Genomic DNA, 24,381 nt, shown 5'->3' on the forward strand with positions numbered 1-24,381 from the left:
CGTACTCTTTAATTCTGAGCTGACCGAGCTCCCAGACAGAAAGAAAAACATGGTTAGGAGATGAGGCTCCTCGGCTGATGTGAATCAGCAGAGCTTCACTGGTGTCAGTGAAATGCTGCTAGTTTATACATGCTGATTACTTGGCCCTTAACACAGCAAAGTTTTCCAGAGTTGTGTGTTTTGACTCTCTTGAATTTTTCAATCCACATATGGATAATATAGATGTGTATTACTTGTGCACAGATGTTTTGGTCCCCAGACAGAAACAGTCATTAGGGTGCTGGCAGAATTTCCCCATGAGAATGTTACTCTCTGAAAGGTCATACCAGTTACTCCTTCAGCCACAGCCAGTGACAGATCCAGCAGCCTCACTTTGCTCAGGAACATGCCATAAACAGAGGGAAAGAAAGAAAACCATTTTGTTGAATCAGAGTTCCCACTTGGCATCATCACTGCAATGAGCCTGCCATAGATTTACGTGTAATAATCCTGTTGTCCTTCACCACCACTAGCTGTTCTGTGGTCATAGCAGTCTTCTGTTTGACTTCATTGCAGTTGTAGTTTTCTTGGTAAAGTGAATAAATGAATAATTGTAGGCTTCTCTTCCATTCTTACCAATTGCCTTTGATGTAGCATCTAGAGTGTACCATTTCTTTATCTGCAGGATAAAGGACAAATATCTCAAGTATCGATTCCTTTTTGGTATCAATGTTCCCTTGTCTGTGGACTACAAATGTACAAACAATCTGGTGGGAAAACAGGCATTCTGCTGTTGTATTAAGGGATGCCTGTACTGCCTTCAGCAACTGTGGTATATTAGGAGAACAAGATTTTCAACATGAGGTATGTTAAAAATCCTCTCCTAAGTTCTTTATTTAGGTATGTACTTGTAAGCAGCCTCATTTCCAAGAATGCCAAGCAATCAGCACTCCCTGTTTTCACACAGACCATTGGGATTAGAGCTCCTCTCCCAAGCAGTACTTGTAAATTCGTATGGAGGCATGTCCTGTGAGCTGCAGGCACTGGGCTTTGTGTTCTTCACAGTGAAACTAGTCACGTGGGCTTGGAGAAAACATTGACTAGTTTTAACACTGAAAGAGAATCAAGGAGTTATCAACCATTACACTCTGTCTTTTGGGTGTGAGCTCAAACACAGAGGTGGCCTTTTTCTTTTTTTTTTTTTTTTTCCCATGGATCACACATGAAGTGTATCTCATCTGACTCTCCTTGAAATCCATGGGAGTCCTGTCATTAAGTCAACAGTAAGCCCATGATTTATTATTCATAACGTATTTCTTATTTGTTCAACCCCAGCACTGTTTTGAGTGTTTTCTGGGTAAGCACGAAGTTCAAGATTCCAGTCCCCGGCATGTTTTCTGTGGATAAAATTTCTGTGGCTCATGATTTTCACCAGTCGGATTCAGAATGAGGCCCATCATCCCTGCTCCTGCATTTCGACTCTGCTCAGCAATGAACAAATGCAGGGAAGAGATTGGTGTGCAGCAAACTGCAGCATGACCGGCCTGTGAATTTTTGCACATGTTTTGCTATTTCCATAATGTTTGTTTGGATTTCACGTACTGCCTGGGCAAAATTAATTGCCTGCACATTTTTGAAAATTTAGTCCAATGATCTCTTTTTCTATTTCCTGGCCTATGTATGCATTTGGCTGCCAAAAATAACTCCGAGAGACACGTTACATGGAAGCTGGGATTATCCATGGAAAGTAATAGTAGTACTCTCATGCACGAAGAATGAGCAGGCTGCCGATTGTAATATGTTTAAAGGGTCAAGAGAAATCTATAAGTGGTCAAGAAACAAGACAAACATTGGCCACCAGTCTGATGGGAAAAGCAACATCCATTAAGTCCATTAAATTTAACATTGAAATCAATTTTTAAACCACAAGAAGTAATTAGTGTAATTCATATTACAGACCTCTGGATTTTTGAAACCAGGTTTAATTATATTGAAAAATGACAGCTTCATTTTCCCTGTATGGATAGGTTACTACCATGTTCCCAATACTTTTATTAGGGCTGGGTGCCGATATCAGGTTTTTAATGACATTAAGCAAAGCAGTGTTTCAGCCATTTGAGGAACAATAAATCAGTTTAGATTCTTTTTGAATGGAGACAACACAGATCAAGTGGCTTTTAAATCATTTTCCTTTAACATTGTGCAGTAGAACTGCTCACTTGAAACAGCAGCCCATGGAAAAAAAAAGTAAAAAAAAAAAAGTTGTAGAGTGATATTTGGATTCTCTGGCTCACTTTCCCTGCATCAATGGACAATTCATGAGCTACTGCTAAGCTCTGGAAAGGTATCTCTATAATCCTTTGCCAATACAAACTCCACACAACTTTTACAAGGTCTTTCATTAGTGGTCTCAGATTTGAAGGAAGATCAAGTGATACTGTATCTTCTGAACTTAAAACCTTTCAGTGTTGTGGAAGGTGTTGACAAGGATAGTAAATGTGGCCATGAGGATGCAAACACAGAATGTTAATTTTCAGAGTATTTTCATTGCCAGCTCTGAAGAAGGTGAAATGTTTATCTTAATTCTGTCATTTCAATGTGTTTCCACACTTCACTTGTCTCTTCTTTCTTGAACCACATTCCTTTGTTTCTTCTGTTTAACTGGGGATCTTTTCTGTACAGGCTATTTTTTTTTCAAAATCTATTAGTAAGGCTCCTGGACAAATAGTGGTGGCTTCTCTTTCAGCTTGCATTAATGTAAAAATACTATGCAGGTATGCAAATAATGTTAAAATGAGTACCCCCTGCTCTGAGACTGTTCCTGGTTCCACCCTGTACTTGGGGTGGAGGAGGGAGTTTCAAGTTACTGAGCAATGGGCCTCCTTCCCCAGAAACAGGAATGTAAATGCTCAGCCTGAATTGGTAGCAGAGTGTATGGAAACTGTGAATATGCCCCAGTTCTGCTTCTGTGCTGGGCAGCCCAAAGGTTCAGACACAGGAGTGAGCGGCTGAAGGTTGTGTAGAAAACCGTTGTGGGGTGGATAACTAATGGTGTTCATCTAGGTGAGGAGAGTGGTGTGTGATCATTTGTTTAAACTGACAACAAGTAGAGCCCACTGAGTTTAGGTAGCTTTAAATTGTTTACAAATGTGATAGAAACCCCCCAGTTTCTCCCTAAAGCAGAGAAAATAAATTTCAAGCAATAGAATATGTGATGATACCTCACATATTGGAGGTATCCTCCCAGGGAGCCTCCATTTACCTTTGCAGTCAGTGTGATATTTACAGGCTTGTCTCCCCCTGGGTGCCAGTCAGGGATGTGGTGGAGCAGCGAGACCCCAGGGGAGTGCTCAGTCAGGTCTTTGGAAGCCAAAGATGAAGCTGCTGGGCATCAACCCAGGAAATATGATAGGTATTAGTGCAAAGAAGGGTGATGAGCCGTACGCAGGAATGGTGCCATGCATGGCATTCAGCAAGCCATAGTGATGTGGAAGACAAAGGAAACTAATGGAACAGTAGAAAGAGGGAGAGACAGGATTTTATTTGAATGATGGGGTCATTTTATCAACTTTTTTTGGGTGAAAAACTTGTTTAAACTGGTAGAACAGAAAACATAGCTGTGACAGATCTCTGGATAGCTTTGTGCCAATGAGTGGCTATAATGAAACAAGCAATCCTCTGCGCCACTCAGGAGGATTTTGCTGACCATGAGGATTATGAGTGTGGGTACAAGATTTCTTTACAGGGCATGGGAAAAAGTCTGTCTGCAGAAAGACCAACAGGAGAAGACTCCAGACCTGTGCAGAGATTCCCAGGATAGATCACTCTTTGGGCATGTTGATACCATATAGCATGGGTAAATGTATGCTCATCCTGCCCATGCTATTCACTGAAAAAAAATCCTTCTCAGGAGGGATTATTAGCTCAGGCTTGGTGCCAGTGCAGTCACATGGCTTCTGTCAGCTTGGAGCGTGGGCAGAGCTTGCTCGTGGCTGTTTCCAATATGTGGTATAAACATACCCAAAGAGCAATAGCAGGTGGTAGCAGAGGAGGGGGATAGAAAGGAAGGCTTAGAACAAAAGATGTTAAGCTTCATTTGGGATACGATGAGCCAAATTCATCATCAGTGTAACGCCCTGAAGTCAGTGGAGTTACAATAATAAAATTAGTCCAAAGAATCATATCCCTCCCTGGCACTTTATGCAATGCCTTTGATCTCATGAGGTATATGTCATGGCAACATCTTGCCTGTTGAACTCACAACATGATGCCTCCAGGGTGAAACATTGGAAAAAAACACACGACGGCCCCAGGAAGTCATGAGCTAAGTTTTAAACGTACGTTTCAGTCTGAAATGCTGGCAGAGAGTTTTCCTTTCTTCCTGCATATTTGCCCCAAATGCTAACGATATAATGAAATCTTTGGCCACACATTCAGTGCTCAAAATGGGATTCATTTCTTTCTGTTTGGCTAGTACAAATAATTGCACATGAAGAGTTTATGCAATTAGCAGAGGGGGTTATTTTGTCTTGGCAATGGTTTTGTCTGGAGCAATGGAAGAAACTGAGGTAACATGAATATTGTATTTAGCTTTCTCCATCCACAGAAGTAAAGCCAGTGTTTCATTTGGCACTCTCTACTTATTAAAGTGTTCTTCTGCATTGCTTCCCAGCTTCAGCTCTGCAACTCGTGAGCAGGCCAAAACCAGTCCCTCTCACCTCAATCCTTCCTTAAAAAATAAAAAGCCAACACAAAACCCAGACATGCAAACCTGATATCCCCAATAAGAAGAACATTCCTCTCCCAATAAGAAGTACATTCCTCTCTTTTTCATTATTTAGCAAATGCACTTAGAAGTTATATTGGTTAAACCATATCCTCAGCTGGTTTAAGTTTACCTAGCCTGAGTGAGTTCAGTAAAGTTGTCTCAATTCACAGCAGCTGAGAATTTGGCCCTCATTATTAAAGGGTTTAAATAATATAGGATCAGCTAGCCTTTGGGACTGTGCTCTATTTCAGCGATGGAGATTAGTGGTCTGGAAGGCTGAAGTGGCTGACCATCATGGGTGATAAATTGCAAGGAATAAATGCTCAGGGCTTTCTCTGCTAAGAAGCTGCAGTTCAGAAGGGCTTTTACTTTTTGGGCTACTGAAAAACACAGTTTTGGTGTTGATCCCTATGAAGCAGGAAGTATCTTAGTTTGCTGTCTTGTTCTGTGAAAAGGAAGGGATGTTGCAGGTCGTGGCTGTGCTTTGTGGCAGGTTCTCTGGGCATCATAGCCCATGCATATGGAAACAGAGCTGTGCTCAGCCCGTGGCAAGGCAGCTTCCACAAGGCTGGAGCTCCTATGGGAGTCAGGATTACACAGGGTCGTCCCCACTTTTGTGCCTTACTGCTAATTCCTGAACCTGGTGCACAGTCTCAGCAAAACTGGTTGAGGGAGAGGTCTCAGAGTTATTTAGCACCTGCAATTGCATGGATAATGTGGAGTCACAGAAAACTGGAGGCAAAAAACAACAACTAGGGGCACTGTGGTGGGGCATGAGGGACCTGCAAAGGGGGCTTTATGCAAGATCTGCTCTTTGGGCAACAGCTCTTGGGAGCTGAGGAAGCTAAAGGCCACATATGTGTCTGGTCCCGCATAAGTTAAAAAAGCTTTTTAATTACCATTTTTGTTTCCATTTTACTCTTTATAAACTGTCTGATTATCAGGTGACTTGAGCAGATTACTGGGCTTTAAAAAAGCAGTGGGAGCAACAGAACAAATTAGCTGTAATATATCGGACAAAAGCAGTCGCTCCTTTCTGCTCTTGAAATTTCTCTGAGCAGATCAGAATTAGGTTTTATGTTGGCTTTCTGTTCAACCATTTTTCTCAAAATTTTTCATGTATTTTTCAACTTCACAGGGAAGCAATTTGATGCAAACAGCCCACGCTCAGTATTCATGATTTGGGCTGCGTGGCCTCACCCTGATTGGTCAGATGAATTACAGGTTTGGATGAGCAAGAAAGCAAGTGCATCTGGCACAGATATCGCCCCTGAATTTACATTTTTTTCCTCACCAACACCCACTATATATGAGACTTCAAAGTGCATTTTACACAGTTCATTATTATTCTAATTTTCATTGGGGCTGTGCATCTCAAACAAGACGGGGTCCCATATCCTACGTAATTAATGTACAGACACCTAACGAGATGCAGTCCTTTTCCCTATGAGTTTACAACTGAGACAGGTAAGAAAGAACAAGGAAATGAAAGCATGAAAGGGTAAAAGGACTTGGTCAAGGTCACATCTGTGTTAGTAAAACTTGATCACTCAAACGTTCATGGCAAGTAAATATGAAGGGAGAGCAGTCGGCCAAAGTAAATTCACTTTAAAACCTGAATGAATATAATCAATACTATTCACCCACTGTGTCCCAGATGCCTGAATCAATTTGATAACAAACAGTTTGTTCACTTTTTTTAGTTATTTGTAAAGAAGTGACTTGATTGCCAGTGTGCCTAATTCCAGACATATGCCAAATCCCTAATGGCAATGGAGCTGCACTACTGCATGCCAGGACTGAGGCAGAGACTCAGCTCCTCCCTGCTAGACTTTCCCCAGAAGATCTGCAGTCAGATCCCCGTTCGACTATCAGACAAGCAGATGTGCTGCTTCATGGATCTGCTTCCTACTTGGTGCGGACACATAGCAGTGGCTTGGTTCCTGAGCCACAGTTGTCGTCCCATGTCTCAGCACAGGCTGTGGCCATGCTGCACATAGCATACAGCCAGCAGCATGCAGGTGCTTGCTGGGGCTCATTTACATGTATGCTGTGGCACACCTGGGACTGCTTCTCCTTTTTGCCAGAGAGAAGTGGGAGAAGTGACCTGACTGAGGTAAAGGGCAGATGCCCATCAAGGCCCTTCTTTCTAAGCCCCTGCAGCAGCAGCACTTGCTCCCTCTGTTGCCTTGAGACATGGCTGGGACCTGTCACCTCAGCGGTCTCTCAGCTCCTTTGGTGTCTGGTAGTCCCAGTGAGCTGTAGGTACCTGAGGCCAGCTGCCCCAGGCCCTTTGCTTCCCTGGCAGTGCCCTCCTTTTGAGCTGCAGCTAGTCCTTCTCCCAGGAGCTGCCTTCATTAGCCAAGCACCTGCTGGAGGAGGCTGCAAGAGGGCTGAGCCCAGCAGGAACTGCCTGGGCACCATCGATAGCTACCTGTGGAAACCACAAGAGGGGTTGAAGCTTGGATGGCTTTGGATGAAGTTTTCTAAGTGAGTAGTCTATTTCAGTTGTTCTGTCCTAAAACAAGAAATTGAAGCTGGAATTTGAAGATATTTTGGAGTATGAAGTATCTGGGGGGACAAATACCCCTTCCTGCAAGTTATCTGCCCTGAAGTCAATTAGCTGAGTGCTGCAGAAATCTCCAGTGAATATCTTTTTGTGAATTCATGATTGTAGAGCATTTGGTTCAAAACATTCGACGTCAGATATACCCTATGCTGTTTGTCACTATCTGCAGAAGAACTGTTTACTAGGTCTTTGCAAATTCCTTTCCCTTTGCCCATCTTGCTAGGTTTACATCAAATCTGTAGTGTTGTATTCCACCCTCTTTGAAAATTGAGTCACCCTGTCAGTGATTCACATGGAAAATAGCAACACATGCATTTCTTTCTCTGTTGGATGGCTTGCACAGGTAAATGACTACCCTTTGTAGAAAGCAAACCAAACCATGAAGGTCTGAGCTAATGCTATTACAGAAGAGGGATGTTTGTGGTACTGAAACTCTTGAGAAAGAGCATGGTGTTGCCTCAATAGTAAAAACATGCCGTGTTATGTATTTGACTTACACAGATATCTTGTTAATTGAAAGATCTAAGACAACTATTTCTTTTTGTGCTCTTCCTTCTGCTCTGTGAAGGACGTGAATAGACTATTCCTTGCTTCATTCACATATATAACTACCGCTGCTATTACTGTTTCCTGTAAGAAACCATGGAATTGCATTTTGAATAATTACCAAGTAATTAAAGAAAATGGGTTATAAAATACTGTCACTATAAGTGTCTTCCAAGTTAAACATGTACAGCCATAAAATACTAAAGGAAACCTGATCAATCTATTGAAGATACATACACATTAAAGTTCTTTGTAAGTCACAGGAATTCATAAAAACTTGCTGCATATTGGAGAGCTCTGAGCTGTGTGGCCTTGTCCTACTCATGCAAATGTGACAAAACCATGCTCATCAAGTTACTGGCACAACTGAATCTCTACGTAAAAGAGTAAAACTTGCTCTTAAAGCTGAAGTAAACATACAGGACCTTGTCTCCTTCAAATGGCATCCTCCCAGGAAATGCACAAAAATCAATATATTATAGTAGCTTATGATCTCATTTCAGTGATTCAATGCAACAAAATTTCAATTACAACATCTCTTCTTTCTGTGTCTGCTGACTTTTCTCTCTGAACAGTAGTACTAGGTTTGGAGTGTGTTTTTTTTTTTCTTCTTACTTTCTCCTTAGGAAGTTGTCAGGGAAGGCAGCCTGTCCTGAGGAGAACATATGGTGTGTTAAACTATTATAGACATTAACAAAGGTTGAGAAATTCATGAATGCCATGGACTCTATAGCACTAGTCTGGGGAATTGAAAAACCTATGGCATATTGGGCTGGCTAGTCTAGCCCCTAGGGCCTGCAGGGGATTGTTTCCTAACATAGATGTCCAGCATTTTTGTCTAGTGTAGCTTAACTTGATTTTTCACAGAATAAAGGTTGTACCTTTCCTGTAAAATTACCTTATAGCTACCTTATACAGGAAGTGTAGATGGCTTATACTTCCCAGTCATATCATTTTTTATATCTGTCTGAATGGGGTTATTGCTTTGGCCTCCAGAATATGTTATGCTTATTTACATTTGGGTCAAGCACTGATCATTGCCTCCTTATGGTTTCATTGCGGAAAGAAGGGGGTGGCAGTGAGCAGATAAATTACAAAAGACACGCTTCATCTGCGTGATCTCTGGTCTCACTTCTGCCCTTAGGTATAGTGCAATAGGTCAAGTTTGTAGCCTTGTGGATAAAAAATAAAATAAAATCCTTATGTTGTTGAAAAGTGAAAATGTCCATAAACAGCATTATTGATGATTATTACAGTTGTGTCACCAAAGACCAAGGCTCATGGTGCTAAGTGCTGTACGGATGTCTTTAAGAGGGCTTCCCTGCTATGAATAGCAATATTTTTGCTAGAAGTAGAAGGTCTTGTTAGTCCCATGACCCTCTGCTGTATTTCACAGCTTGAATAGCACATGGGCATTCATGCCTTAGTAGAGGTAAGAACAACCCAGTTTTAAAAAGAGGCCCATTTTTGTCATGGTTGTTCTACTCTGTATCTTCTGTCTCTGCCACATTCAGAAATTTGCTATCCATATTTTCTGTCTCTGCCACATTCAGAAATTTGCTATCCATATTGCGGGGCAGTTTGCCGTGCTCCTGACTACATTTTCCAAAAGTACCCACCTGAAGAAAATGGAGCAAATGAACCTGAATAGATCAAAAGAAAACACTGAGGTTGTCTTATATATATATATATAGTTGGATCTGGAGCTTTTCGTTTTTTAGGCTAAGTACAGGGTCAGATTATCCTGTGAATGGCTTATGTAGAAGGCACTACTGCAATGCTGGAATTGAGAGATGTCTATAATTGTATTCTAATTAGAAAACCAAGTTGTTTATTCTTTCTGCAGTTTTAGTTTAGGGATACAGAAAGCCCCCAACCAGCACATGGCTCTTTGAATACCTAAGGGCAAAAGGCCCTATAAACATTCTAGAAAAATGATGCTCTGAAGGCCTGGAAGATCAGATGTACTTTTTATCCCTGGGTTTTTCACTGGAGCATATTTTCTCCCCTTCCTTTCTTATATGGCAGCTGTTACCCATTAAAACTACTTCTGTCTTTAGTTTGGATAAAAACAGCACCCGTGCCTTGATCCCTTCATGGTCCAGGACCCCTTTCCAGAAACGCTACAGCCCCACCAATTATTTTATTGTGTTGATGTTTCTTCTTTTTCTTCTTCTTCTTTTTTTTTTTTTTTCTCCTTCTCCCTTTGATCAACACTTATCTCACAGCAGCCTCCATATTTTCTTTGATGCATCCTCTTAGAAATGAGAGCTGATAAATACAGCAACGGCAAGGAAGGTGAGCAAGGAGTCAGTGGAGTGCTAGTCTGTGCTCCTTCCCTTTACAGGAAGAAGCTGACAAATATGTGCAAATTAAAGCTGCTCTTAATGGCCTTACTTATTAGTTGTTGTTTACTTCTGGAGAGCTAGGGAGGATCACCTGTTAGCTCCGATAGTAAGATGTTAGTATAATGCGGTTAGGCACAACTTCAGAATGTCTGAATTTGCATCTTGCTCTTTTTGGTGGATTAAGTGCAAGGAGTGGTAAAGTCTGGGTTTAAAAATGGAGAGTCTGGATGAGCTTTCTGGCTCTAGAGCAGGTTTTCTGAGTGCCCTTGGTTGAATCAGTTGCTTTGTCTCTTCAGCTCTCTCTCTGCCAGACTGATGTAATATTACATGACTAATATAGGTGTTGAGAAAATAAATTAATGGATGTCTGTGAAGCATGCAGATCACTGATGCAAGGATCGGTACTTCTGAGAGCCACCAGCAGCAAGCTTGCTGAGGAAAGAGGTTGGCTTGCCAGGCTGAGAGTGGGAAAACTGTCCAAGAAGTGGACAGGACGCTGGTAAAAGGAAGTGAGAGAGAGCTTGGAAAAAGTGAATTGGGGCTGATGTAACAAAAGGCATTCATAAGATGTTACGGAAATTGCAAAGAAATCTGAAGTTTGGATGTTCCCTTTGAATCTGGAGACTCGCAGCTCTCAAATAATCCCATCAAAGTTGAGTAGGAGAAGCTGAAAAGAAGGCCTCCTGAAAGTCACTCAAGCACACAGAAAAATATATATGCATATATCGACATTAAATAAACCATGAAAAATGCACACAAATAATCCAATGAAAAGCTGCATTATACTCTCTCCTGTATGAATTATAGTACATATACAATAATTGCAATGAGTTCTGCTAGGAAATGTGTGAGAATGGAAGTGCCTATTCAGATTGGAAGCCACAAAAGAGTAACCTCTAATAACAAGTGGATCCTAGCATTTATTGAAATAAGTAAAATAGGAAAAGGAACAGAGGGAATGAATCACATAAAGAGGAGAAAATTTTGAACCCATGCTGGCCCAGAAGAAGTGTCAGAAAGAAAGAACTCCTTCAAGTAAAAACACTCCCAAATTAGACCTTTGTCTGACCAATTCAATAAGAAAGGAACAGGGAATAAGGAAAGTCATTCAAACGCATTCATTAAGTTGCCAGAGAAATGCTTATTAAAGAAACCCTCATCTTGATCCTTTTTTTTGGGGGGGGAGGAGGGAACAGGAGAAGGAAGGGAAAGACTTTTTTTTTGTTTAACATTAATTCTTTAGAGGCATTCTTCCTATTATTCCTTCTATTTTGACTTGCTGCATTTGAAAAATATGTTGTCTTTTAAATAGATTTATTCCTTTTAACAGCATTTGACATCTTTTGTCAGAAGTTCCTTCATTTTTCCAGTTTATTTCTTTAACATGTATTTGTTTAAGTGGCTTCCACTGTATTAATTGATGTGTTTGTGTCTGTTCAGAGCAAATGCATTCTCCTCACAGGGATTTTAACAGACATTTGTTTAAGTGGGTTTTGCTTTTCTGTGTCTATTTCTGCTTGTTTTTCTGGTAGAGAAGGAGACATTACTAACATGCAGCCGACATAATGAGTCCCATTAACTCCCAATTCAGCTTGCTTTTTGACCACCTCTCTTTTAATGACTGTACTTTTCTTGACTGCAAAGTTTGGGGAATAGGAAAACTGTTCGCTCTGCTGGATTTTAATACATGTTTACATCCTTCTTTGCAGAACAGCACCACCTCTCAATTAATGTTACTCCCAGCCTTAAAGGAACACTTAGTGATAAATAAATGTGAGTTGTGCATCGGAGAAGTGTGGTGCGAACCAGAATTTTTACAAAGGCTGCCGAACACTTAGAGACTAAGCAGCATTTGTGTTCTAATATTTTAAAGCCTTTCCATTGATCTCCTGTTAACTGAGAAGCAAGAATTAACCTCAATGACAGTGCTAGTAGCTCTGCAGTCTATTTTGGCCTGTTCTTTAAGTAAAAAGAGCAACCTAGATGAGAATTTTGTGCTTCACTGGATATTGAAAGATGAGGCAATAAACTGCTAAACTTGAGTAATCACACACTCCCAGAGGAATGCCTCAAATGGGGTTGGTCAAAAACCTTGAAATTCTAGCCTTCTGCACACTGCCTGGGCTTTAACATTTGATGAGAGTCATTATAGTGGGGGACTGAATACAAGTGTCTTCTGATTACAGACCTTCCATTAAAAGTTCCCACCAGTGTGCCTTTCCATAGAGAAGCGTCAATGGGATTAAAATCTCAATTCACCCCAGTCAATTCTCCAGTAACACGATTTCATTAGAGGCAGGCAGGGAGGAAAATGGACTAGAAAGCACTGAAACAGCTGGTGTATAAATTATAAAGTGTACTTTCTACTAAGTGAACACACCTTCCGCTCAGCCACATTACTAATTAATGTGTAGGGTAGCCGATTTTATGTAAATTGTATTCTTCCTCTCTCCTGTGCTTTGGTTAACAACAGGTTCTTCTAAATCTTGGAAAAAGAAAGATTATGCAAAGCTATCATCATATGAAAATAGCGTATTAACATACCGCCTGTGAACTGTATCCAATCAGTTCCTTTTCACTGGCGTGTGTACAAAACAATTAAAATCAAATTTATATTGCACTTCTTTAATATATTCTGGCATTAATATAATCAACGAACAAGTGTTAAAAAGTCTTACAGGCCTATTCTGCTTTAAAATGATATGTTTGTTCGCAGGGTTAGCGGATATTTTCAGCTGCTTTTAAAGGCCACCAAAAAAGAAAAGTTCTAGCTCTACGCCTGCGACTCCGGCCGCGAGGGGTTCACGGGGAGTCTGTCTCATTTTAATGGCAGCCTGGTGTGCTTATTTTTTATGCGGTGTCTTTACTCCAGGAATCTGTCAGCTGTTCTCCGTGTTACCTGCAGCATATTTGTTTTTAATTATCGGATGTTGCTGAATAATTGCTCATAAAGGTTACGAGAGCCCCGAGTCGTGGGGCTGACCACAGGCACGTCCTTAGGCCCCAGGATCCACGCTCTGAGGCTACATTTTTCCCTGTCTGTTTTTCTTGCTGCTCTTGGCGTGCTCGCATGTGAGATCAGATAGCAAGGACCAAGGTGTTTTGTCACTGCTCTCAGTGGAGCAGGCTCAGAGATCTCCAAAACCGGTAAACTGGTGGATGGGAGTAAACCACTTTTGTCAGTCATGCAATCATAGGGCTGGGAGGTCCAGCAAGAGGTTATTTGTCCTGTCTCCAGCCATACCTCTGGGAAGAGTCTCCATTCAAGCACCACCACCAGCAGGCACTCCACACCTTCTCAGGCAGGCTTTCTCAGGGCTTCTCCAGCCTGCCTGTTTCTGAAGGCCTAACCTGAATCTCTGGCTGCAGATAAGCCCCTTATTCCCCCCAAGGGGGATTCTTTTTCTTTAATTTCGTGTTGAATCCTATGATTTTGTAAGGGCAAGGGTTCGTGAACGCTCCCTCCTTGAGCATTGCACTTGTACAGAATATGAAAATGTACAGAAAATGGAGAAACACTCCATTCTGTGGCCCATACCCTAGTGGCACACTTACTGACTTCAGCAGCACATTTCCCGCATCCAGAAGTGTGCCACGGAAATTTATTTTGCCCTTTATTTTGCCACGGAAATTTATTATGCCCTTCAGCAGCCTATGGATTCCTTGCAGTAGGGGCAGTGAAGTTGTGGCAGAGGTGGTTTGTCCACTGAAACTAAGCTGAGACCATAAGTTCACTTCACTTTGGACCAGAGGATAGTAATAAACCATGGATGAAATGTCAGTGCCTTTCCATTAAGTGACCCCACGTCATCTTTATTTACGACTTCCTAACAATGGACGTAGCCAGATGGCCTACGTGATTGGCATAATTCCATTTTGAAACTGCAGATTTGAATTCTTGAAAGTATAAATGGCTGTGCATTTAAATATTCACTCCGTCAGGAGAGAAACTGCAGGATACCTGTAGGTTATGGTGTGTGCAGTTGGAAGCAAGGCACCTGGAAAAACACAGGCTGGGAATTTGGTACCAAAATTCACTACCAAAAATGGATTTTTAGACTTGCATTTGGTAGCAAACCTATCAAGTGAAGTGAGGGGAAACGCAGAGGAGAGAAACAAATGTTTAGATTCATTGCTAAATACTTTCTTTCAGCCCCACGCTTCCCACTAGCTGATTCTTGATGCCACCAAGCCAAGGAGCTGACTGATGTCGTACCTCGTACTAAGCACTAGGTCAGCCCTGCTGCAACTTGTTACTCTCTGATGGTGTTGATAGCATAAGTGGAACCTGCAGACTGGCCCTCGGCCATGAGAACGAGGACAGGATCATCTGCAGTAGTTTATAGGAAGAGAGGATGTGCAGATTCTCCCTTTGGTGGCGGTGGTGAAAGCCCATTAACTGCAGCCACTTTAGTGTCGGTAAGAACTGCGTGTAGCCAAGGAGGTCGCTGTGCGAGCCACAAATTACAGTAGTTATCTTCTCTGATTGCTCAGCACTTGAGGCAAATGTTCTCTATCTCACTCCCTTCAGCTCTAAATCACTGTCAGACCCTTCTCCGCTGGCTGACGGACGGCGTGGTGCCACTCTCTCCAGTTCTGTCAGGACGTGATAGTGCTGTCCCAGTCATGGTACTCTGCCTGCCTGTTAAAGGAGCAAGGATGGATGCAGCGTATCAGTGCCCGGGTTTGCCTTTCCACATACAGTATTGGAACGAATGCTCTCTTGTCCTTTCAGAAATACTCTGGCTATGAACCCAACAGGGTCAGTCAGAGTACCAGAAGGGACAAGCTGATCATGCACTGATGGAAAAAATTCTACAGATCTGAAGGGTGAACAAAAAATAATCTCAGGAACATGTGAAGAGGATCCGTCAAATGGCTTAACGTGGTTTCACAATGACTTGTTTGGTTGCTTGCCGTGGTGATTTTTTTTTGGAGGGGACGTGTGTATGGAAAAATAAGACATAGTTATAATTTTATGGGCAGATTAAAACATGGTTAGAGGAGAAAAGCTTATTTTTCTTTGTGTGGTGCTATCAGGAAGGCTGAAATCTAACGAATAGGTTCCTCAGTGATTCTGGGGTTGCGTTTCTTTTCAGTCAAGGAGATTCTTGTGTTCTTGTAATTTTTACAAGTTATTTTTATGATATTTTGTTGTTGTTGTTGTTACTGTGTTATTTGTTTCAGTGCTTCCCGAATTCTTGGAAATCGTCCTGTTTGTCTCCAGTAGGTAATGCATAAGGCACAAAATGGAGAATAAGTCTGTAAAGTTTGTTAGGATTTAAAATGTGAATTGTTTTTTTTTTCTGTGATGAGGAAAATGGACAGGACAGTTGTAGTAACATTTTCATTATCTGAGTTGAATATCTACATTGTCTCGGACCTGTAATATCTCTAGCATGATGGAAAATATCAAAAGAATGGGATTACAAGACACACGAAGAATGGAACTCATTTCTAAGTAGACGCAGAGAGGGTAACCAATCACAGCCAAACCAAACTGAAATGGTTGAGGTTGTCTGGCTTTAGGGGATGTTTAGTTTCCTAGCACAAATTGCCTGTAATAGATTTTAATTTCTGTATGTGTTCTGTAATTATTTTTGTTTCATTGTAACTGTGAAATTGAGTGTTTTGCTTCTGCTGTTATCAGGTCACTCCTGTAAATAAAGTATATCTCTGAGAATAGCAATGTTATTATTATTCAAAAGCTACATGTTTGGGCAATTATGCAAACATTGTCTTCCTGTCAGTCAATAAAACCTTTCCCGGAATACCTGGGACCCTTGAATTAATTAGGCTTGTCGTCTCCTCCTTTGAATGCCAACTTGCAAGGGGGCCACCTCAGTTCCCTCCCTGTCCAAACGGCTCCACCACTGTCCATCAAGGTCACCTCACTACACGGCTGTCCATCTGCGTGGCGTTCTGCAATGAGCAGTATTGCTGCTCTAATTATTGTGTGCAAGCTCATATATGTACAATTCTGCAAACTTTGTATGTGCTATAACAAAAGTAAACCAAGTGACCTGCGTGCCGTTGCGAAGGTGGGAAGTCTACCCACCTTCCCACGTGAGCAGCATCTCTTCCCTGAAGGAGGTGCAGCTTCTGCGGCCTAATCTCAGAGAGATCAGAGGCTGACTTCTCATTTCTGTTGTGGCTGGAAGTTTAGGAGCACAGCTTATAAGAAAGTAGCTGGAGAAAAAAGCACTGGTTAAAAAAAAAAAAAAAAAAAAAAAAAAAGTAATGATACTAGATTTAAACAAGACTTTTTATTTTATTTTTTTTTCCTCCCTAAGTACTCTTAATAGGAATAAATGGTTTCTCTTCTCAGATCTGTGTATTTCTGTAGAAATATACCGCTGGGAAAAGGCAGCAAAAATTCTGGCGACCATGTTTACATCCTACACTGAAGACTTACTTCAGAAGAAGAAAAGACACAGAATTTTGTGCTGGCTCTCATTGTGAAGGTGAGTGTTGTCCTACATACACACTGATGAGAGCAAAGCTAAACGATACATAAATTTAATTGCAGAAGTGAACCAGAGTTACACCAGCCAAAGCCTCTCCAGTTTTTTGGAGGTGGAGACATTCTCCTGCTTTGTCTATTCTTGCTTCTTGGTAAACTGGTACGCATAAAAATGGAAGGGGTGGCATTAAAATCTTCTGTCTTTGTGGACCCCTGGCTACACCCTGTGTGTGTGGTACTCAAAAGGGCAAGTGTGTCCCACTGGGAGGAATATTCAGCGTCCTACAAATGGCTTTGAACCAGATGCACATCACACGACCACCCCAGTGAGCCACTGGATCTAGGTACTCTTGCTGGGACAAGTTCATCCACAGCTGTATGGGGAGCTGCTTAATTGAGCCTCATTACTCCAATTTCCTACTGACACTGTGCGCCCTGTGAGGCACTGCTCAGGCATGCATCAGGGGCAGGGGGTCGAGCAGCTGCCTTTTCCATGCAAGCAGGAGAGGATGAGCTACAACAGTGCCCTAACCCAGCACTGTTGCCTCTGCAGTTGGTACCACTTACGAGTGAGAGCAAGCTGCTAATTTGTCCCCCTTAGGCAGGAGGGTGCACCTGCCTCTGCCCCTGTATTCTACTCTTCTACTGCACGTTTTGCCATAGAGGATGGTGTCCTGGTGCACTCCTGACAAACTGACACTGGCAAACCATCCCCAGGTGTTACCTTCACACGTTTTTGGATCCCTGGTGATCCCTGCATTTGTGTCCTTTTAAAGAAGGGTGCATGCTTGGAAGCATCTCAACTAAAGTCTCCCAAAGAGGAGTATTTCTTCATTTTAAAAGATAACATGAGCCATCTATTTTCTTCTTATTCAGGCTGTGTAACCTGCATCTGGAAGGTCAGTCAAGCATCCCTTCAAAGCCTCCAGCTTCAATTCTGTTTCTTCAAGCACGCGAGCTCCAAGCACACAGGTTAGATGTAGCTTCCTTGTTCATCCCTGGTCTGTTGAAGTCCTGAATCCCTGCTGAGAGTTTTGTTTCTATCAGTAATCTTATTTCCTTACAGATATTCTTCCCGTTCTTTTAGAGATGTATTATCCTCAGTTTTTGTTGTTAAAGGGGGCCTATTGTGGTCTTTTGCTCCTATAGGTATATTTGCAGTATCTACCACTTCATGTTGATGTTTCCAGTGTACCCTAAAAGCTGTTAGAGGAGTTAATCACTTTGTGATTTCCATGGGATGGCGGGCAATATGTGAGAGAGAACTTAGCCAGTGATACCCATTATTATCACCCTTCTGAAACTCACCACTGCTGAGTGAAAATGAGCTTTGTGAAGATAATCAATCACCGGTCACCACATGTGTTCCCTCAGTATAACATTAAGGATAAAACTCACCACTTTGAACAGCATCAACACAAAGTCTTGTGTAATACCAATTCTCACTCACTCGGTTCTGTGGGGGAGATGAAAGAGGTATCTGTTTACCGAAGAGGTCTAAAAGGATGCTCTGGCTTTGTGTTTCAGGACTCCAAGTGCAAATAATGGCTTGCTGGACGACCATCAGGCTAGCCAGACAAGGACTTTCTGTGCTGCAAGGTGGCATGGAGCTATCACAGCTCTGCACACTGAGTCAGGTAAGTTATAACACCCAGCATCATAGCAGGACAAATGACAAAAATAAATATCATAGTATTATAAAGAGTATATTCCTTTGCCGTTATCTTTAGTCAGGTAGTATGCAGTTGATTCGTACAATAAGAAATTATTTCAGAACACCCATTATGCACACATCTCCTATCATTCCCCCCCAAATCCATAGTTAACTTTCCCTAGAGGACATTTTAGAACTAGTGAGGGATGAATTCAGATAGACGGTGGTGTCCATTGTGTCAGACTTGCATATCCAACATTTTGCAGCCTGGAGTTGAAAGCTGTGAGAGGGCCATGCTTGTGAGCAGAGGTTGCTTGTTTGGCAGCACCTGAGAGCAGAGCTAAGCCAGTCAAGGCATTTCAGTCTGGGCCTGTCTTCTCTGGTTATGCGTATGTAAAGGTGCCCAGGTGATTTTCATGGCACAGGCTTTGCAGGGATGCAGTTGCTGCATCCTGTCACTGGAGACTAAGAAGCAGTGGCAGGTCATCACAAAGAGAATTAGCTCATGTATTTTGACAGGTGAAGCTAAATAAGATGAAATAATTTGACAGGAAGTGAAGCCAAAATGCAACAAAGGAATAGACTTGCAGGAATATCAGGTTACCAGAGGGAGAAAAAAAAATATGAGAATGAGAAATGTACATACAAATAAATAAATAAAGATGGTTAGATATTTTTATAAATCCATTTCAACCTCTACAGTTGGACTAGCTTGGAGTTCTTTGTCTCTTGGCGTATTTGGGAAAGGCGATACTATTATAACAATAAGTGCTCCCACCTCCTAACACAAAGTAAGGGGACTCTTTGTGACTGCTCCTCCCTAAGGGAAGAAAGAGAAATGCTATATGGGGCACAAAAGCAACAGTGGATTTCTTAGCATATGGTCTTTTCCAGTGTGAGCACAGACAGGTTTTTGCTATAAGGAAACAAGGGAGATCTTTGCAATTAGTATTGTGAAGTGGATAGAGAATTTTTTGCCACCATGTTGCTGGGAAAACAAAAACAAAAACAAAAACAAAAAAAAAGAAAAAAAAAAAAAAAAAAAACAAGAAAAAAAGAGTGGATATCTACACAGGCAGTGAAGAAAGCAATGACACGGTTTTCTCATTAAAAATGCCAATAGCAAATCCAGCTGTACCTTGCCACAGCAGTGAATAGCTGGCCTGCCTTTGAGGATCACTGTTGCAATCCGTGGAAACAGTGTGTGGATGCATGGCAGTACCCAGTCCCATTAGGTTGTACCAGCCTGCAGGCCTCCAGCCAGACAGCCTGCCATTTAGCTGTACACGTCCCTTGGCTGTGCACAGCAAATGCGGGCCATCTGGAGAGAGCAGGATCCCCCTCCTGTGCCTGGGCAGCGGCAGTGACACTGCTGGGGACTCTGCCAGACCATGAGCTGGGTCCCAGTCAGCTCCAGGAGGGCAGGGGTTACAGCTCGAGAGGCTGCTGTGAGATTTGGCTTTGGTACTTTGATATCCAGAGCCCCAGAAGTTCGTCTGAAGAAGCACAGTCCCATGTATCAGTGGCACCAAGACGTGCAGGAGATGGTCTGTCTGGTCTGAGGGAGAGTAGGAATAGGACAGGTCGCAGAGGCAGCTGTAGAGTTGTTGGGAAGATGAAAAGTGAGCTGAGTGTTGTATGTATTTAAGTAGATAAAAGTGTGTCTTTGAGACCTAGGTGGAGAACTTATAATATGAATAGCTTTGTTTTCTTTCAGGGAGTGTTTTTAAATCTGTTTTAGTCTGAAATGACCGTGTATTAAGCACTTTGTTGTTGTTCATGTTGTTTGGGCTTTGTTATCGATGCATATGAAAAAATCCACTTCTTACCTACTTTGCTTGGATGAATTGCTATCTGACATTAACAGGAAATGTGGGCAGCATCCTGCAGGAGTCATCCTTCGCTCTAAGTGTGCAGTCTTATTTGTCACTTGAAGATGTTTCTTGCTCTTGGAGTTGCCAAGATCCCTTTCAAATATGAACTGAGTGTGAAGCAATGAAGTAAGAAGGTCCACTTGAGCTTGGAGAGAGTCTAAAATAAGAGCTCTAAGAATTGCAAACTATTCTATTAGGTTCTCATTTCAGGACCTGGACTGCATAAGTCTGTGTGCAAGAAACAGTCCAAATGCCCAAAAGCCCCAGCAGTCACTGGTGTGTGTTTGCCTTCTGGAATTTGCTACGTTGTTGGGCCTGGTACCAAACATGGTGGAGTGATGGGAGGTGAGGAGTCCAGTGCCAGGTGCTGTGACACCTTATTGCCTCACAGCACGGACACATGGCTCTTCTGCCTGTGCTAACACAGGTGGCCCTGACAGCACTGCTCCAGCCCCACTTGTCACTCCCTGTCCACGAGCCAAGTCAGGAGGGAAGGTGGCCCTGAGCCAGCTATGCCTGCCCTGCCTTACCAAAGCGAAGGCTTGTGGAGATGGGCCACCTCGAGGACACGGTAACAAGCCAGTTTTTACCCACAGCTGACAAAATTTGTAGCTTTGAGTGCTATCAAATTTGAGCTATTGTTGGCCAGATTGTGTAGTAATGGGGAGATAGAAAGAAGGGCATTTCTAGCAGTGAGGATACACCAACACTGAAAGTGATTTTAAAAATAACATTACTGGGAAATTTGCCTGACACAAACCTTGGTCTCACTCTGATGCAGAGACACAAGGCACTGTGTACCTTCAGGGAAATAAACAACCAACTGCCTTAAACCCATTCAATGTGAAAGGACTGTGCTATTCTTCCCTGAACAACTAGACAATGAAAAAAAAAAAAAAAAAGGATGAAGACATGATAAAGTAATATAAAAATATCCTCTTTCAGCACCTGTTGTCACAGCTTGACTCAGCTGTGAGGGAAGTACCCTTGATATTATTTCTGTATTCAAATGCTTCAGACATTTATCAGAGACATTGATGTGGAATACTTATGAATCAGGGGAAGGTCCTACTTGCCTAGCCTCCAACTTTAGACCAACAGCCTTTGCACCTCTGTTCTTGCAATCCAGCCCACCCAGGTCTTCTTTCTGACTTGTGGCTCCAGCCCCCCATTGCATCTGTGCACCTATCAGTAAGCAAAAAGCACAGGAATTTCAGATTTACCCTCATTTCTACTCTGTTATTTAGGGATCATTTTGCATTGTGGCCATCGTATCCATTTGAACAGAAAATTAATGGTTAATTTGCGACTGTTCTTGTAAATAAGCCTCTTCTTTACAGATTCATAAATCTTGCCGAATAATTAAAAAGCAAGAAAATAAAGATGTATTGGGTCTACATTTTCAGATATTCTAAGTGAGCTTTTGCTATGTGGGAGCCATAGAAACACACAGGCTTTTCTTCCTCACCAGCCGAGCTATTCAGCCGGAAGCTGGGCTGATTTCAAACCAGTTTTTGCCAAAGACTGCTGGTACCTCCAACAGAGATCTGCTGGAGGGTGCAGGCTTAATTATAATGTATCTTCCCTACAGCTGCAGAACACTAATCCTGATTCACCAGAGTCCAGTCTTTGTTTGGTTATGGAAACTATTTTTGGATTTTTCAGAGTTAATCTATCTCTGGTCTAAGACATACAGGGCCATAGAGTACTCCTGGTACACATATCGTGCTCTTACGATGCATGCTCAGCACACCTTTTATTTTTGCTGTACCTGCCTAGAAGCCTACCAGCTGGTGTGCTCAGCTCTGCACTGCGTTTCTGCTTCTACAGGGCACAAGTCCTCTCAAAACACACGCCCAAATTGTGTCAGGCAGGAAGCAAGGGGATGTTCTTTCAGGGGAAGAGCATTGCATGGACATTGTCACCTTGGATGTCCCTTCCAGTAGCACTGTGTCCCATCAGGGACACATTTGGTGCCAGTTACTCTGCAGGGGGCAGTTTCAATAAATCCATGGCATCAGGGAAAGTTGGACTGGTCCTTTGGTGAAGAGGGAAAGGCAGGTTGTACTGTGTTAGCATGGATCAAACTATTCATTCTTCAGTCATGAAACAGCACCCATCTCTTGTTCAATCTGCAGCCCTTACCTGCAGGCATTCCAGTTTTGAATCATAAGGTCTGGTGCCCTGAAAGTGTGTTTCAGCTTTTGGAAAAGACTTAAGACTAAATTAGGCACCACTGTGAAAGGACTTAGTTTTTCCAGAAATCTCTGTGACTCCTGTAACATCCTTACCTTTACTGCTTAGACAAAAATAGCTTTTAAAAGTTGAGGAACTTCTTGAGACTTGAATTTAACTCAGCTAAGGACAAAAAGAACATTTTTTCTAGAAGTATTTCAGGATTCTTTCCTTGTTCTGTTACCATAATTATTGAGCAAATCATTGTAATACTATATTTTGTTTGGTGCACTGTAGATGTATCACAAGTCTGATTAAAATCTGAAACTATTGGTTTTATATTTGATTTTATAATACCATATAAGGACATAATGATCATAAATGAAAAAACAAAAAAAAAAATTAGTCTAAAAGTTCCTCAGGTCAAACCCAGTGCAAGGGGGCCCTGAATGATTTGGAAATTTCAAATGAAAACAACAGATAAGTATTTATTATTAAAAATAATAATTCCAGGTCTCCTCTCCCATAATCTTAGGCAATGTGGTCATTATCAGGAGAAAGAATTTGGGTTTGTTAGTAGCAGAATACAATACAGATATGATGTCTTACGAAACCACCCTGGAATTGTATTAAAAACTGGAAAACTTAAGTGCTATCTGCCAGAACAACGTTCTTCCCCTCAATCTGCATTGTAATTTTCAAACTTAATAAGTCTATGAAAAACTTGAAGCCAAGGTTGGAAACCTAAGTCCTCTTTTGTATTTATATGAGAACCATTTTACAGTACTTTGCAATATAGAGAGTTTTTAAGTTTGTCTAGTACAACTAAGAGGTTGATAGCCTTTTTTCTCCACTCATTTACATTTAGGGATGACTGTGGTTTTAACGAAGCAGAATATTCCAAATACTAATGGATCTTAAATTGCTTATTCTTACCAAGAGGTACTCCAAATAGCACATTTGCCTCAAGTGATATAAAGTGATGAGTTAATTCATGTACTTGTGTCAATTGCTTCAAGATACTGAGAATTAGCTGCATTAGTGATACCTTTTTTTTTTTTTCTCTTCACATATGTACAGGAAAGTGCATAGGAATGGAGATTGATTTAACCTCTACTGCACAGAGGAGGGGAGAAATGGTTGATGTCCTACAAACCTCATTGACAAGGTTAGTAAAATCTTTCTGTTTGTGATCTCTTGCTGGTGTTTGAGTTACATAAGTTTCTAAATAGAGTAGTCTGGTCCATGACAGCAAAATTTCTGACCACAGTAATAAACCAAGCAAAGTCTGTCTTAAGGGCCAGCCACACCAAGTGGAATTTGAAAATCCCTCATAGTAACCTGCACCAAAGTGGTGCTCAAGTTGCTCCAAAGATTTGGAGCATTTGGACTCCTAAAGCTATCTGCCTCACGTCCTGGAAAAGCCTGCAAAGTAAGAAAAACATGGGAACAAGTGCACACCCCTGGTATCTCAAACTTCCTTGGAGATCAAGGGCCAGAGCACAGTGTGACTCCCCAGCCTCGGGGTTCCTCTGATGTAGCACAGAGCAACAGGTGGCAGCTGTTAATGTGCTGAATGTGGCTTCCCCCTGTGTCCGGCCATGGAAAACAAAGCGAGCGAGCGGATCCATGCCAAACACTTTGCGAGCATGGAGCTTACACAATTGGGCTCCACCCACATGCCTCACATGGGAATTTTCTCCCTCACCAGCTGGGTTAAGATCACAAGATGGAAAAACGGGAGGGGAAAAAAAAAAAAGCACTAGAGTTGTTTTCTTTCCATTGTGGCTCCCGAGCTGAAAGTTCCTTTGCAACAGAATAATAGAATAAAGATGAGAGGGAACACTGCTGATGGCTCAAAATCTGGAACCAAAGTTTATTTTTCCTAAGCTGCCTGAGCTTGAACAGTCTTGTCAGACAATGTCAACAGAGGTGAAAAAAAAATGACGAAAATCATTGAATCTAGTTGTGCTCAAAAATGAATAAATGCACCAGACAGGGTAAG

General features: G+C 41.9%; 1 protein-coding gene across 12 annotated transcripts in view; it reads left to right on the top strand.

Moving 5' to 3' along the window:
* LOC311437857 (uncharacterized protein) overlaps positions 1-24,381 on the top strand; it is a 197,778-nt gene that overhangs the window by 163,087 nt on the left and 10,310 nt on the right. For 11 of the 12 annotated variants that reach the window (XR_014693759.1, XR_014693760.1, XR_014693762.1 and 8 more), the window contains 4 exons: positions 16,557-16,674; positions 17,550-17,645; positions 18,201-18,310; positions 23,462-23,544. Coding sequence is in view for 8 of the 12 variants with exons in the window: in XM_084521652.1 (XP_084377778.1) it covers positions 16,557-16,674; positions 17,550-17,645; positions 18,201-18,310; positions 23,462-23,544 (407 nt within the window). In the remaining 4 variants the exon portion in view is untranslated. Of the gene's footprint in view, positions 1-16,538; positions 16,675-17,549; positions 17,646-18,200; positions 18,311-23,461; positions 23,545-24,381 lie in introns of all 12 variants that reach the window. The other variant, XR_014693761.1, reaches the window with a different exon arrangement.

This window comes from Aythya ferina, assembly GCF_964211825.1.
Source record: "Aythya ferina genome assembly, chromosome: 5".
Taxonomy (NCBI): Eukaryota; Metazoa; Chordata; class Aves; order Anseriformes; family Anatidae; genus Aythya; species Aythya ferina.